The sequence below is a fragment of the Sceloporus undulatus genome, chromosome 2 (genome assembly GCF_019175285.1).
Source record: "Sceloporus undulatus isolate JIND9_A2432 ecotype Alabama chromosome 2, SceUnd_v1.1, whole genome shotgun sequence".
NCBI lineage: Eukaryota > Metazoa > Chordata > Lepidosauria > Squamata > Phrynosomatidae > Sceloporus > Sceloporus undulatus.
This window is the reverse complement of record NC_056523.1, coordinates 292,846,061-292,861,392: the sequence shown is the minus strand read 5'-3', so window position 1 is coordinate 292,861,392 and position 15,332 is coordinate 292,846,061. Positions and strand designations below refer to the sequence as shown.

Below are 15,332 nucleotides of genomic sequence, written 5' to 3'. Positions count from 1 at the left end.
CTGCCAGAAATACAATGCTGATTATGAACTGTCTACAAAAGAAGGAGCTGATACACTGGCATATATTGCACTACTTGAAGAAAAACTACATCCTGCTTTGGTAAAATAGTTATTCTGTGACCAAAGTTTATGCATCATTGTCCCATCTTTCCTAAATCAAAGACATGTTTAGTTTACTATCTGAATAGAGTTTAGATTTGGATTGACCTTCATAGCTGGAATTTGGCTGGTTAGTTCCAGCTAAAGTAGACTGATTCAATAAATTGTTGAATGGTGAATCTACATATCTGTAAATTGATTAAACAGTTCTATTCTAGTCAGAACTAGCAGTAGGATTTTGGCTCCATGTGTGTTTTCTATGAGAAATATAAGCCAGTGTTAATTATGGCAGTCAAATTAGATCTCTTTAAAATCAGCATTTGACCTTAAGACAGGTAAGTAGAACATTGAAAACCAAGTTATTTTGCTAAAGTGAATCAAAAGCTCTAGCAACTCTGTAGCCTAAGCTTCTATGGCTCATTTCTTATAAACAGCAGATGAGATGACAAATAAGTGTCTGGTTTGTATCGCTAAGCAACTAGATGAATAGAGGCATAGCATTTATGTGCCACCATTCTGAGGTACAAAATGGCACATATAAAGCTTAACAGCACCAAAACAAAGATATAATCTGCAATGCATTGCAATTTGACAAAGCTTTAACTGCCATGCCTCAATGCTATGGAATTGTGGAATATGTAGTTGATTATGGCACTAGAGCTCTCTGACAAAGAAGGCTACATATATTACAAAACTACAAATCCCATAATTCCATCTCATTGAGCCATGGCATTTAAGTGGTATCAAATTACAGTGGGACCTCAGTATCTGCAAACTTGCCATCCGTGGATTTAAGCAACTGCAGACAACAAGCCTCCTGTTGTCCCCAGTGGCAGAGTGTACACGTGGCTGTGCTGCCATGAGGGACAGCTCCCATTATCCCCAGTGGTGGCGTGTGCATGTAGCCGCATCACCATTAGGGACAATGGGACTTCACCTGAATGGCAGGCTGAGGGTGGCAGGGGAAGAAGGCTGCACTCGTCGACCCAGAAGGTCCAAGGGAGTGAAGCAGGAACCTGGTACTGGCCTTATGCTCCAACCCACTGCAGAGCTGCTGGGGGCTGAGCTTGGCTTCAAAGCTTGCCTCCTCCTCTTCCTCTGGGGCCTGATGTGGGGTTCTTTTGGGTGGATCCAGATGCCTCTTTGGGCAGCTGAGCACCATGGCCCTCTGCATACTTCCTTCCTCCCTCCCTTCCTTCAGCCTGGCTGGCTGAGTCACTGCTGCCCTGGCTGCCCAAAGCCCACCTCGCTGCTCTCACTGCTGTTGGGCAACAGGAGGGTCATTGTTCTTAATGGTGGTGCGGCCACGTGCACGTGCTGCCATTGGGCACAACGGGACTTGTCCCCAATGCGGATTTTGGTATCCACGGGGGGGGGGGGGTCCGGAATGGATCCTCTGCTGATATTGAGGTCCCATTGTACATTATTTCAGCAGTGCTGATTAGACTTAAGTTTAAGTAATAGGTCAGTTGCAATAATAATAATAATAATAATAATAATAATAATATACTGATTCCGACTTTCCAAAACGATCAAAGTGGTTTACAAAATTACATAAAAACACATAAAATGCATTAACGATTTACACAAGCAGATAAATAAAATACCTAAACAGTACATAACGTATACAAACTAAAATTCCATCCCTCATCCCTTAACTAAAATACAGCCATCATTAAACATTAAACAAAATTACATAAACAATTACATAAAATACATAAACGATTTGCATAAGCAAATAAATAAAATACCTAAACAAAACATAATATATACAACAAAATTCCATCCCTCATCCCTTAACTAAAATACAATTTGGCAATAAGTCATTAGCCAAATATTTTATACAACAGGCACTGTCTACCAAATGACATGTGGAAGAACAGCTACAACAGTAATCTCAGAATTACATTTGTCCATGGCATGCAAACTTTTCTGTCTGTTTTGTTTGCTGTGACATGAAAGGACCTCAGGTAATAGAAAGGTAGGGTTTTCAACTCAGCCTGAAGGTGTACTTTTCAAGCTTGTTTCACTGCTGACAGAGTAGGAGACCTCTGTGCCTGAAGAATCAAAATAAAATATAAAACGGATTACTGTAATGGAATACTTGATCTTTTTGTTACCTTTTCTGAATACTGTATCTTTGGTCAACCAATTCCATCATATTGAGCCTCAATTTAGGCTATATATTCAAACTCTTGTTTGTATGTAACCATCTGTAATAAGTGAATTTTGAGCCTAGCCATAAAATAACACTACGGTTAAACTCTAGAGTTTCCTTCATGGATTATTTAAAATCTACCAAGAGATCAAAATTAGGACATAAGCCTCATATTTATTCTCAAACGTTAATTTTCTGTATTGTCATGGTGTAGATGCACACTTTCTGGGTTGAAGCTGATAATTACTACAATGTGACAAAACCATGGTTTGCTTCAAGGATTCCATTTCCATTGAGTTGGTATCTGCCTCGAAAAATGGCCGGGGAAGCGCTTAATAGGATCTTGCTGACAAAAGGGGGCCCTCCACTCTTCAGCATTGCTGAAGTGGAAGCACAGGTATGTTTTATTTGATTACTCCTCTGGGAAATTATTTTATGACTGATTTAATGCTAAAATGGATACAAATGTACTATGTGTTTCCCTGATTTTGAAGATTACTAAGGCGGGTTACGACGCCATTTTGGGCGGTCTGTACCCGCCCCCTTCCCCGGTGTATCAGGGCCTCAGCTGCCAGAACGGCAGCTGCTGAGGCCCGATCCGCCGCTTTTCAGGCTGCGGGAAGCGACAAAATGCCGCTTCCCCGCAGCCTGAAAAGGGGTGTCCTTGAGGCTTCAAGCCCCAAGGACACCCTGCGGGGTGGGGAGAAAGAGAAAGGGCCGCTTTGGCCCCTTTCTCCTTGCTTCGCTGGGTGCAGCCGTCTGAAGGCTGCGCCCAGCGACGCAAAGCGGCGCCGCAAACCAGGAAGGAGTCCGAAATGGACTCATTCTGGTCCCGCTAAGGGCGCACTAGGCGCCCTGGCGCGGAGCGAGGACGTCACGTCCGCGCTGCCCCGTATAGAGGCGGCGCAGCCGTGACATCCTCATGGCGGCAGCCGTCTGGAACGGCCGCCGTCATTTTTTACGTGCAGAGCGCGTATTAGGGTTAGGGAGGTGCGGAAGCACTGCACCTCCCTAACCCTAGTACGCGCTCTGCGCGTACTTTAATGGCGGTGTATAACCCGCCTTTATTTATACTGTATCACCAAGGTAGACTGTTGTGCTGTATTAAACCAAATCTATTTATAGTACATTTGCATTTCTATGTCTGCATTTCTTTTCTTGCCTGTGGATGAAGAGTGTTCTTTTTAAATTTTCTTTGTCCACATATATGATTTAAGGTAAGCATGCATTATCCTTGTGCCCAGCATACTATGTAACTCTTGGCTAATCCTATTGCAACCCTGTAGTTAGAGTGACTTCTATTGCTATACTGCTGGACTGGAGTTTTTGGTCAACTTCATGGCCAAACAGTTGTCTATAGGAAGGGTTAATGTGTTTTAGTGAGCCCTGCCAGATAGTTTAACTTTAGTTTGACTGTTCAAGGCTGGGGAAAGTCTGAGATGGGAACTGTCTGGGGAAATACACTTACCTGTAAACCAACCTGCTGTTCTCATAGTTATTAGTACAGTGGTACCCCGGGATACGAATTGATCGCGTTACGAAATTTCCGGGATACGAAAAACTTAGATTGGAAAAAACTGTTCCGGGTTACGATATTTTTTTCGGGTTACGAAAAAAATATCGGCGCGAAATTCAAATGCGAAGCGCGGCTAGCGGCTTTCCAGCCGCTAGCCGCGCTTCGGAAAAGCCTTTTCGGGTTGCGAAATGTATCAGGTTACGAACGCCGCGGCGGAACGAATTAATTTCATAACCCGAGGTAGCACTGTATAGCAGATGCATCGTGCCTACACACTTGGATTTCTGTTTGCTTCTGCACTTGATAATTCTTGGGAGTCCATCTCCCATTGGCATCATCCATTGGCATGCACCTCAGCCCAAGGAGCCTTAGCCAGCTATGGGGAACTGGACCATCAGCTGTGGGATAGTTTGGGTAGAATTGATTGCTTAGAAGCTCTGTTCTATCACCTCTTGTGAGCGAATGCTGGCACCCGTTTGCTAAAGGGTGGTGATGCTTCCTCTACTGTAGACCTTCTCCTGCATCATATACCACCAATAAAGTTTCTCTTATAATAGTGATGTATCATTTGGTAACAGATTACCAAATGCATCATTACCAAATGTATCATTTGGTAATAAATGCAGTCATGGGGAGGCATGGAAACAATTCAAAACAAGCTCTCACCCACTTTTTCCATGAGTTAGAATCACTGTTCTGGGGCTGCCATTAGTAGCCCTGAGAAGCTGCCTCCATCAGAATTGTTGAATGTTGGAACATGTGATTGCTTGTCCCATCCATAATCTTTTCCTAAGATAATCTTTTTCCAAGTATGCTGCTTTCACTGCTAAGCTCTTGGTGTCCACCAGAAATGTGCAAGTGACATTGTTTACTTTCAGCTCTGCTTTTAAGTACACTAGATATACATCACATAATTCTTTATTTTTATCAAAATATTTATATTCTGTCATGTAGGCAGGTACAGTAAACAAAAACTACTTAAAGTAATTATTGATTTAAAATACAAAATAAATAGAATAAAACAAAACAAAACCCACAGTTTTCGGGGGAAACGCACAGACAGCAGTTGTGGTGATTAATTCATGAGATGGCCAAATCACGGATAATAGTATGTGATTTGTGTCATTAAGCAGGATGTGGGAATAAGAATTCATACCACAAAAAAGCATTGTTTAGGAAACGTGCAAAACAAATAGAAAATAAACTATCATACAGAAGGACAACACTTTTGTGTGCTATTGTGTTTTCTACTTGTTTTGTGTGTTATACTTCTCTTGCTTTTTCTTGTATGACAAGAGTGGGAAAAGTGAATCCTGTGAGCCCCAGGTGGACTACTAAGGCTTTTTTGTGGCATCTGAAGGCCCTTCACCCCAAAATTGGGGGAAGATTATTTATTTATTCAAAATTTCCCCCCATTCCTTGTAGCTGGTTTTTCAGGCCTAAGAATTTTTATAACCAGGAAGTAAACTGAAAATGACTTCTGTTATACTTGTTGGTTTAAGAAGGCCTCTCTTGGGCATAAAACAACCCAGGAGGGAGTACACGATAAAATTGCCCCCATGCTTCCTTCATGAAACAAGTGGTGCTGAGTTTTTTTTTAAAAAATTTAAAATGGAGAGGTACAGCCCTTTGAAGCCCAACAGGGGTCATATGCAACCACCTTGAACAAGCTGCCCACCCCTGCTTTAAGGTTTAATAAAGTCATGTATTTAGCACTATATATTTGGACCTTGCTTAATCAGGCTGTTTGTCATGGATGCTTGACTGTCCATCATAGAGGTACTGCATTAATTGAGGTTAATATCTATAAATAATGGTTTGCAGATAAGCACTGAGTTCTTCATTCTGTTTAGATTTACAGAGATGCCAAAGAGTGCCTGAATCTTCTGTCACACAGATTGTGGACATCTCCATTTTTCTTTGGAAATATGTGAGTACAGAATATTTACAGCATAGATACCATGGAAGTGTCAGTGCCGAAATGCTTATTGTAATATAAAATGTTCTTTTGTTTTGATTCTTGCAGATTGGGAAGGCCCATTTTTGTATGCTAGGTTTAGTATCAGCCCTTCTTCAACTTGTGATGGCCACAAACTGTAGTGTGACTAATTCTTCTGAAGTCCAAACCTGCTTTAGGATCCGAGAGGTTATTTTTATATCAATATCATAGGGACTAGTCAGACAGTGCTATGCAACGCTGGCTTCTATTGCAAATGTGCAGAATTGGGTGTCTTTTTAGGCCTCTGTTCTAGGGAGTAATAAAATATCTCAACTGAACACTGAATGGCTGTTTCCATCTGTATCACAGTTTGATATTTGCTAATTTTGGGCATAACAGTCAGCTGGTTCAGACATAGTTTAGAACAAATCTGGGTATAACATCCATAGTTTACAAACTGTCTGCTTAGGTGCACTGCCTCATTTCTCCCACTGCAAGTGGGAGTGGTTAAACAGTCTTTGGACTTTTTGTTCACAATTTATTTCCTGGCTGTGTGCAAAAGGGCAACTGTGACTTGTCATTCTTCAGACATGCAAACAACAATCCCAGGCTTCTAACTGCTTTGTCAGGGGACAGACAAGGCTTGCAAAATTATTATTTTTAAAACAATGTTATTTATTCCCTGTTGCCTTTAAAAAGTAACTTGTTGATATTTTTCCTTTAGGGGTATGTTACTTTTTAGTTATTTTTAATAGCTGTTGATTTTTTTAACAATGTATCAAAAAGAACCATAGATTAATGTTAGGAAGTAAACACTACTCCTTGTCCAAAAATATTGCAATTAGTCATTACATTTTTAAAAAGTAATAATATTAGTGCTCAGTTACTACACACTTGGAGTAATTGGTTGTAAATCATTACTTGTAATATGTTGTAAGCTCTGGAGATAAGCTAAAGTTCCTGGTTCACAAATATCAGTAAACATACCACATTTGGAAGACGTGTGACTGATTTAGCAGCTTCTGTTTTCAAGAGGAACCAAATAGGAGCAATTCTGTAACATGTATTAGCATGTTGGGTTATTTATTGCGATGTGTGAATGTGGCAGTTCTCTTGAAACAGGCTGTGAACTTGGGGGCAATACAGACGAGAGGTTCTGTGCCGCTCCTGTAAGCCCCATGTCTGTGCTGCAAAAAAAGAGCTGCCTAGAGCGGCTTCTTTTTTGTGATGCTGGAAGCAGGAATGGGTGCCGCCATGATGCCACTTCCTGTTAGTGACGTCTGGTCGCTGTATGGCGGTGGTGGCATCATGGCTGCCCCTGTATGGATGGAAGGCCGCCATGATGCCATACATACTAAGGTTCAGGAGCGTAGGGTTGCTGCGCGCTTCCAAACCTTAGTATTGGCTGCACCACGCCGCTTTTAGCCCGTGTGTACCGGGCCTTGGTTACATCCCTTGTTTGATAAGTTTGTGTCTGTCATATTGCCTGTCATAAAAAAAGTGCCATTGGATGCCATGAACAATTTATTTCTGTAACCCATTTGATAAAGATAGTGTCATGATGACAAAGCCCAACTTCAGTAAACCACCATGAAAATAGTGAGTGACACTACATGTTGTGTGAGATACATGTGGTTCCCTCATGAATTAGGTTGCATGCTAATGTGGGAATCTTCAAAACATAGTGGTGTTTTATATTTGTCTGTTTCAAAAGTGTCTTATGGAATTTGGGGTAACTGTGTCCACTATTTGTTATCTCAAGGCCTACAACTCTGGATGCCTTTGTGTTTGGTTTTCTTGCTCCTCTCTATAAAGTACCATTTCCTAAAGTCCAGTTACAAGATCATTTGAAATTGCTTCCCAATTTGTGTCGCTTCTGTGATGACATTCTCAGTTGCTACTTTAGACTACAATTATCAGGTAAGCCACCCATTTATGTTTCAGCATGTGCCATTTTCAAAAGAAGGATGTGTCTGTATTTGCACTGAAACAATATTAGGATTATTTTTCCAGAGTATTTTGGAAGTCTTTTATTTTTTTAATATTTGGAGGATTTTTTAAATGGAGATGGGAAAGGACTTTGAATTTTGTATTGGTTAGAGTATGCAAGTATTGACTTTCTCCTTCCTGTAAAAATCCATAAAAGCTTGCAAAGAGAATTTGTAATTCTTTCTAATTTTGTTTCTCTTCTTGTGTGTTTTGGCTATTAGGTGTCTCTCCAGTGGGTCAAGACACAGTTGATGCAAATCTGCAGAAACTCACACAGCTTGTAAATAAGGAATCCATCCTGATTGAAAAGGTTCTCCTTGTTTCATTCCATCTCCAGTTGTTTTTTTTTTTTAATTATCTTTTTCTTCACTAAGAACTAAACTGGATATGATGCTCTTGTCTGCACTGGGCAAAAGTGTGGGGCCAGTGTAGAGCATTATGCTCTGGAACTGGCCCCGGCTTGGCCATGATGGCAGCCACACACACTGGGCCACACCCATGAGGCAGTACAGCATTGTTTGCATAGGCCAGCTGGCCTGATACTGCATCAACATGGCTGGTCCATCCCCTGTCCCTGGAGCTGCTGTTGCTGCTTCTATGCTTGCAGGAGCTCCATGCACAGGCCACTTAGTGTACCACTGTTTCTTCTGATAGTGGGCTCACTTGTGTGAGCAACGAGTAGAGAGAGTGGAAGGATCCTTCAGTCATATGACTGGGACCTGCAGATATGCATTGGTGGTGGGTCCGGGGATAGGTCATCCCCTTTCCCTGCGCTGCTCAGCATGAGGAACGGGAGTGGCATAACATCTGGTGTGTGAATACCCGGCTCAGCCCAATTCAGGATGATCCTTCTGTTCATATGCCACAAAACCTCATCTGGGGCAAAGGCAGGTTGACGGGAAAAGCCTGTACTATTCTGTCAGAAGTCACTGCATTGTGCAAACAGGCAGCGCTAGTCTCGGGATGAGGATGGGTTTTTTCACCCATGTACACAGACCCAGTGATAGCAGTTGAGTGTGTTTGTGTCAATTGTGTATTCAGCCATTTAGAAAAAGTGTGTAGGACTCAGAAGGAAAGTGGACATATAGATGAGGAGAGTAGGATCTATCCTAGCTGCCCTACCTTATCTTCACAAAACATCTCCCCCCCCCATCCAAATTAGTTGAAAGTTACTCTTGCTTGGAGAAAAGTATTTGAAGAAAGAAACAGCAAGGAGAAAAATGAAAGGAAGGGATAATTTCTGCATTTACTCATCCTAGTTTAGCTTTCACTTTTAGATTTGCACCCTTCCAAATCAGTTTTACTGCCTTATTTAAAAACATAAAAATGACACTGTCATATCTAATTTGGCCCTAAAAATTGTTTTAGCAATACACTGCTAAGTGACCTTGTTGCACAGTATTATTATTATTATTATTATTATTATTATTATTATTATTATTATTAGGATTTATTTATATACCGCCCAATCACTGGGAATCTGGGCGGCTTACAACAGAGGGGATAATAGACAGTTCCCTGCCCTCAGGTTTACAATCTAAAAAGACACGACACAAAAGGAGAAGGGAATGGAGAGGGGGGAGGGGATCAGGTCTAACATTCTTCTCTCCCTCTGAGGCCTGGACCAAGGCAGATGGAGGGCTCTTTTTTAATCGAGGCTGGACCCGATAGTGTTGGGCCTGTCCTTTCACTCCCTCCCAGGCCAGAAGATGACAGTTGGCAGGAAGGGCGGGGAGGGTCTTCCTCTTCAGGCCGATTGGCGTTGGGCCTGATTCACTCCCTCTAAGGCAGCGGTGACGCTGGAAGGGGGTGGGGAGGGATCTCTCTTCTCGGTCCAGGCTTGTGCCTGTCTTTCACTCCCTCTCAGGCCAGAGGATGACAGTGGGGAGGAGGGAGGGGGGCTCTTCTCTTCAGGCCCGATGGCCTGTCCTTTCACTCCCTCTAAGGCCAGACGATGACAGTTGGAAGGAGGGAGGGGATGACAGTTGGAAGTTATAATAATTATAAAGTTATTATAAAGGTTATAATGCTTAGTTTATTAAAATCCACATATTCACTTTCTTCAAAAGTGAATTAGGCAGCAGTACTTGGATCACTTGTATTTTCTTAGATGGAATATTACAATTAACACCAAACTTTGGCATCATATCCAGATTTGGAATAGGCAGTCTTTTACCAGCAATAACAGTCATGCAAACATTGAGGCTGACATTGGTCACATCAGTTCATAATGTACAGTTTGATTATGGCTTCCAGTAATCATCAGACAGAATGTTAGAAACTTAAAATAATTTGGTCACATGTTACGTTGATTGTTCTGTCAGTTCCCAGCAGAAGTAGGTAAAGCTGCAGCACTGTATGCATTTACCTAGGAGCAAGTCACACTGAATTCAGTCATACTCATTTTTATGTAGACAGGCATAAAGGCACACTGTGAATTTTATACATATAATTTGCATTTGAAACATAACATTCTTATGAGGATATTATTAAATAACCCCATCTAATCAGGATTGATCCCTCTCTTTTTCTTTAAATAAATCATGTTCATGTCATGCTGAACAGTACTGGTTACCAGTCACCCCCTCCCCCATTGACCTCCTCCTCACATTTCACGCTATACAGAATCCCGAGTAATGCTTTTTTGCTCTCATTTTACTCATCATTCATAATTCCCAGATACTACCAAATGCCATACTAACAGTTGTAAGTAAAATTAAACTTATACCTTCAAATTATAATAGCATACACACAACCTATATGTATTTACATATACAAAATGAGGATTTGGTTAAAATGTGATGTTTTAAAAGAAATTGGAAAAAGAATAGAATTTTTTTAGAATTTTATTTTTTTAAAAAAATTAAAAATTTGAAATTTTAATTTTAAAAAATTCTGGAGCCTCTCTTTTCTCCTCCCACTGAGGTTCACCCCACTCTCACCATCTCTTAAAGTATTTTAAAGAGTAGCAGATGAATGCCACAGCCTGTTTCTGCCCAAAGGTAGGTGTTTGAGGAACAGTGGTGTGACCCCTCCCTTAGGGTGTCACCTGGTGCAGTCCGCACTCCCCTAGTGATGTCACTATTCAAAGTTATAGTCATGTTAGTCTGTAGAATCAGTATGTAGAGAGATCTTGGAGCACCTTTGAGACTAACTGAAAGAAAGAAATTGGCAGTATGAGCTTTCGTAGACTTCAGTCTACTTCCTCGGATGCATTTGGATGCAAATTTTTGTCAGTGTTACTTTAAATCCTGCATTCAGGTTAAATTTACTTAAATTCTAAAACTGCAGCCTAGCAGTACTGAGTGACAATCACCAGTGCAAGTTGCTTTCAAAAGTAAGAGGAGTCTATTAAATGTTATCCTGACGTGTGAGAGATTTGTTTTATGAATGGATTCTGTGGAACTGTAGTAGTATTCTGTTTTATGGTGGGGGCAGCAGGAGTATGGAGTAATTGTGTGGGTCTTAGCTGTGGCATCTGCACTGTAATGAGAGGGCAGAATGCCAGTTCTGTGAGACAAACAAGTTCTTATCAGCCCGTTTCCATATGGTTAGTTATTTGTACATTATGCCAGTTGTGCAGGAGCAATACCAGAAACACTTCTCTCATACATTAAGATTTAACATTTAAACTTGTGTACAGTTAATACGACTTATTTGGAGGTGGTTCATATTTTCAGATACTGAAATACTTGCCAGTTGAAATATCAAGGAATGCTAAATCATGCTGCTACAAGAGATTCACTGAACATTAGTCTTATCTGGTTCCTTAGATTTTGATGAGACTGCATCATATGTATGTTTAATAAATTGCCTTGTAAAATACTATAGAGTGGGACCTCCTTATCTGTGGACCTGCCATCTGTGGATTTAACCATCCACGGATAGCAAGCCCCTGTTGTCCCCAGTGGCAGCATGTGCACTAGTGGGTGTGTTCACACTATTGGCTGCACTAGTGGGTGTGTGCACATCATGCTGCCATTAGGGAGAACAGGACTTAAGTTCCTGCATTTTTTGGTATTGATTGAGGGGGAGGGTCTGGAATGGATCCTTTGTGGATACCAAAGTCCCACTCTAATTTAATGCTAGCTCATGAAGATTTTATTATAGATACCTTTCTTTAATATCTGAATTAGCACATCTGTTGTTTTTGCAGATGGATGATAATCTTCGAAAGAGCCCTCAGCACCCTCCACGTAAGCTGACAACTCTCAAACTGTCTAAAGCTGGGGAAGGAAATAGTTCCCCAAATCGCTTATCACCCTGAGAGTTTTCATGTCATATTTATATGGGTGTTCTGATACAATGTTTTGTTCTAATTGATCTTTGCACTAATTGTGTATGTACGTGAACATAGGGAGAAAGGTGGATTGATTAATTGGAGCCAGCACAATCTCTTAACCAGTGCATCCTATGGATATAATGGAAACTGTAAATGTCCAAGCTGACCGCTTACAAATTGTTGACTGATTGTACTGTATGGTATAAGGTCACCTCAGGTGCTGCATAATGCTTGCCTTTTAGGGTTAGTACATTGCTTAACCAAAAGGTAGAATTCTGTCCTTGGAAATAATGCAAATACATCAGTCTCTTTTGTCAGATTAAGCTTCATTTTTGTCTGCAATCATGTTATGGCTCGAACGGGTTATTGTGTGTCAGAATAGTTTCTTTAATCACCACTTTTTATAGATTTTTAATGTGGTTAAAATAGTTTAGGGAAATCAGATTGTCAACAATGGGGTGAAACAGATGGGACAGTAGGAGTGGCCAGAGACTGCTCCTGTCCCAATTGCCATGGGACAGTGGCAGCCAGATAAATAAATAATAATAAATAAAATTTTTATTTATATGCCGCCCTTCCTCCGATCAGGGCGGCTAACAACATATTAAAATACAAACCATTACAATAAAAACCACTTTTAAAAACAAACCAACAGTAGCCCCAAAGCCCAACCTCTTGGCCACGAAAGAGAGAGGGGAGGCCCACAGGATATTTACTCGGGGAATGCCTGTTGGAATAGGAAGGTTTTAAGGTCCTTCCTAAATTGGGCCAGGGTAGTGGACGAGCGGAACTCTGTGGGCAGCGCATTCCAAAGGGCTGGGGCAGCTATGGAGAACGTCCTCCGAGTGGTGGAGGCCAACCTAGCCCCAGGCACCTTCAGTAGCTGCTGCCCAGGCGTTCTGAGGGTGCGAGGCGGAATGTACGGGGAGAGGCGGTCCTTCAGGTATCCTGGGCCCAAGCCATTTAGGGCTTTATAGGTGATTACCAACACCTTATATTGAGCTCGGAAGCGAATGGGCAGCCAATGAAGATCTTTTAAAACTGGTGTTATATGGCTGGTCCTGGTCGCACCTGTGACCAGCCGGGCTGCCATATTTTGCACCATTTGCAGCTTCCGAGTTTGGTATAAGGGTTGCCCCATGTAGAGTACGTTGCAGAAATCCAGTCTCGAAGTTACCAGAGCATGTACAACAGTTTCTAGGTCCCTCTGGGCCAGGTATGGGCGCAGCTGGCGAATCAGCCGAAGCTGATAACAAGTGCTCTTGACCGTCGCATTCACCTGAGCAGATGCTGGAGTCCCAAGGGTGCCTGGTGCCATGATCCGGAAAGGGCCACAAAAAGGAGTGGTGAGAAACCACTCCTTTCATGGCTGGTTGTTGGCCACATTTGGCGGCCCTGGTGCAGCGTCTGTGTGGCCTCTGAGCAGTGCGGGGACATGTGTCATGTGCACACCCCGCCCCTGGATCGGCCTGATGGCAGCCCTTGTGGGACTCCTGTTTGAGGCCTTACTTGGCACAAAGAGGAACAAAAGGAGATATTTGACATTTTGTACTATGTTTTTGCAACCAGTGCTTCACATTGATGCAGTTTTTAAAAAGTACATTTTAAAAAATAATATTCATATAGAAGCTCTATTCAGATCTGGCTGTTATCAAGAATAGGATAGGCTTGACCATAATATCATCACCACCTTCAAATTTGCAGCAGGTTTAGCTGTTTTCCCCCCTCCATCCTTTAGTGTTACCTTTCATGCTGCTACAGATCGTTCCCCAAGCCCCTAGAACAGCTTTTCAGGGGCTTGCCCTCTCCACATCTTCTGGTTATTTCAAATCTGGATCCAGCTCATTATACCATATTGGCATTATTTCAGTGTACATGGCCTTCTTCCAGATTCATTAGCTTTTGCTTTTGTGCATTTATCCCTAATAAATCTCTCAAGACCACAGTAATTTTTAAAGTTGTATAAGTAACTTAATTGAATAAGGGGATGTCAATCTGGTACAAAGCTTTGCAGATACTCTGCCATGCCCAGAGGCATTATTAGGCATACATTTCTCCAAGCAACAAAACTAATGTTGCAGACCGCCATTCAGTCCTGAAGCAGTCATAGGTTAGTTCCAGAAACTGCAGTAAAGCAAATGGCCCTGCAGTATCTCTGAATGCCTGACAATGTCTGTATGCATAGAAAATCCTTAAATCAGGTTGACCATGTAGCATTAACTTAGAATAATGTGAGATATGTTTATCTTAACAGTAGCTGTGTCTCAAGTAGTCCAGCAATTGTATTATTCTAAATTAGACTGAGCTAATTTATTATTCTAAATTAGACCTGATTACCATATTTAACAGAAGAGTGAGCTCATTTCATCAAGAGAACACAGTTTACGGTGAGCAGGAAGAAATCTGAAAAATACTTATCATGGATATTTTGGGATTGTCTTGCCACTTTCTCAGGCACTTTTTCCAACTTGGCAAACACCAGAAAATTGCAATAGATTCAGCATGGAATATGGGCTGCACAGAATTGAGGTGGGACCTGTTCATTATTCTAAAATTTTCTGAATTTTCAATATATTCACAAATGCTTTTGAAACAAGTCTCTGCCAGAGTGATAACTGCCCTTAAACATTTGATCATTTGGTGTCTGATTTTAGATAAATAACTTTGGGATAGGTATAAAATGCAGATCTCTTTTAATCTAACCTTATTTTGCCAAATCAAACAAGCTTGATACATTTCTCTCAATTTACTTTCAGTGTTCTGTATATGTACAGGAACAGCTGTACAAATAAGCCTGTAAATTGTATGTACAAATGTAGTTACAGAATATTACTTTATAAAAGAATGAATGTAAAACTATTTCACAAATCTTATTTAAAATAATTATTTTGAATGCATAGCAAGAATCAATTTACTTCTTTACTTATTTGAAGATGCAGATATAGTCACATGGTTATAATCCTAAGAATGTATGTTAAAGAGGAAAATGTTAACATTATGCTCAGCAAAGAACATCAAATGAGATTCTGTTACTTTGTTTTTCCAAAATGTATCTAACATAACAAATAATCATGAAGAATGCTGTAAAGTTACCGTAACTAACCTTCTCTGTTTTATATATGTGGCAGACCAAGAAACATGTATAATTATGTCTGTGGTGTTACAGTCACTTGGGAATCAGTGACTATTGAACTCAGTGAGTTTTTCTCTGAATTTGAACATGCATAGGATTAGACTGCACAAATGCCATGCTCTGTCTTGTAAATACATCAATGCTCTATTGAAAATGTTTTATATATTTTTAAAAAGGCATTTGCTTTAGTCCTGATATGGCCTTAAAGAGAAAAAC

The 15,332-nt window shown here is 41.0% G+C and overlaps 1 protein-coding gene across 2 annotated transcripts in view; it reads left to right on the top strand.

Moving 5' to 3' along the window:
- The window catches only part of MTX3 (metaxin 3), a 21,039-nt gene extending 8,407 nt beyond the window's left edge, over nt 1–12,632 (top strand). For both annotated transcript variants that reach the window (XM_042451461.1, XM_042451462.1), the window contains exons 4-9: nt 8–100; nt 2,472–2,654; nt 5,627–5,703; nt 7,475–7,632; nt 7,923–8,011; nt 11,858–12,632. In XM_042451461.1, the coding sequence (XP_042307395.1) occupies nt 8–100; nt 2,472–2,654; nt 5,627–5,703; nt 7,475–7,632; nt 7,923–8,011; nt 11,858–11,968 (711 nt within the window). In that variant the 3' untranslated portion in view covers nt 11,969–12,632. The remainder of the gene's footprint in view (nt 1–7; nt 101–2,471; nt 2,655–5,626; nt 5,704–7,474; nt 7,633–7,922; nt 8,012–11,857) is intronic.
- The last annotated feature ends 2,700 nt before the right edge of the window (nt 12,633–15,332 follow it).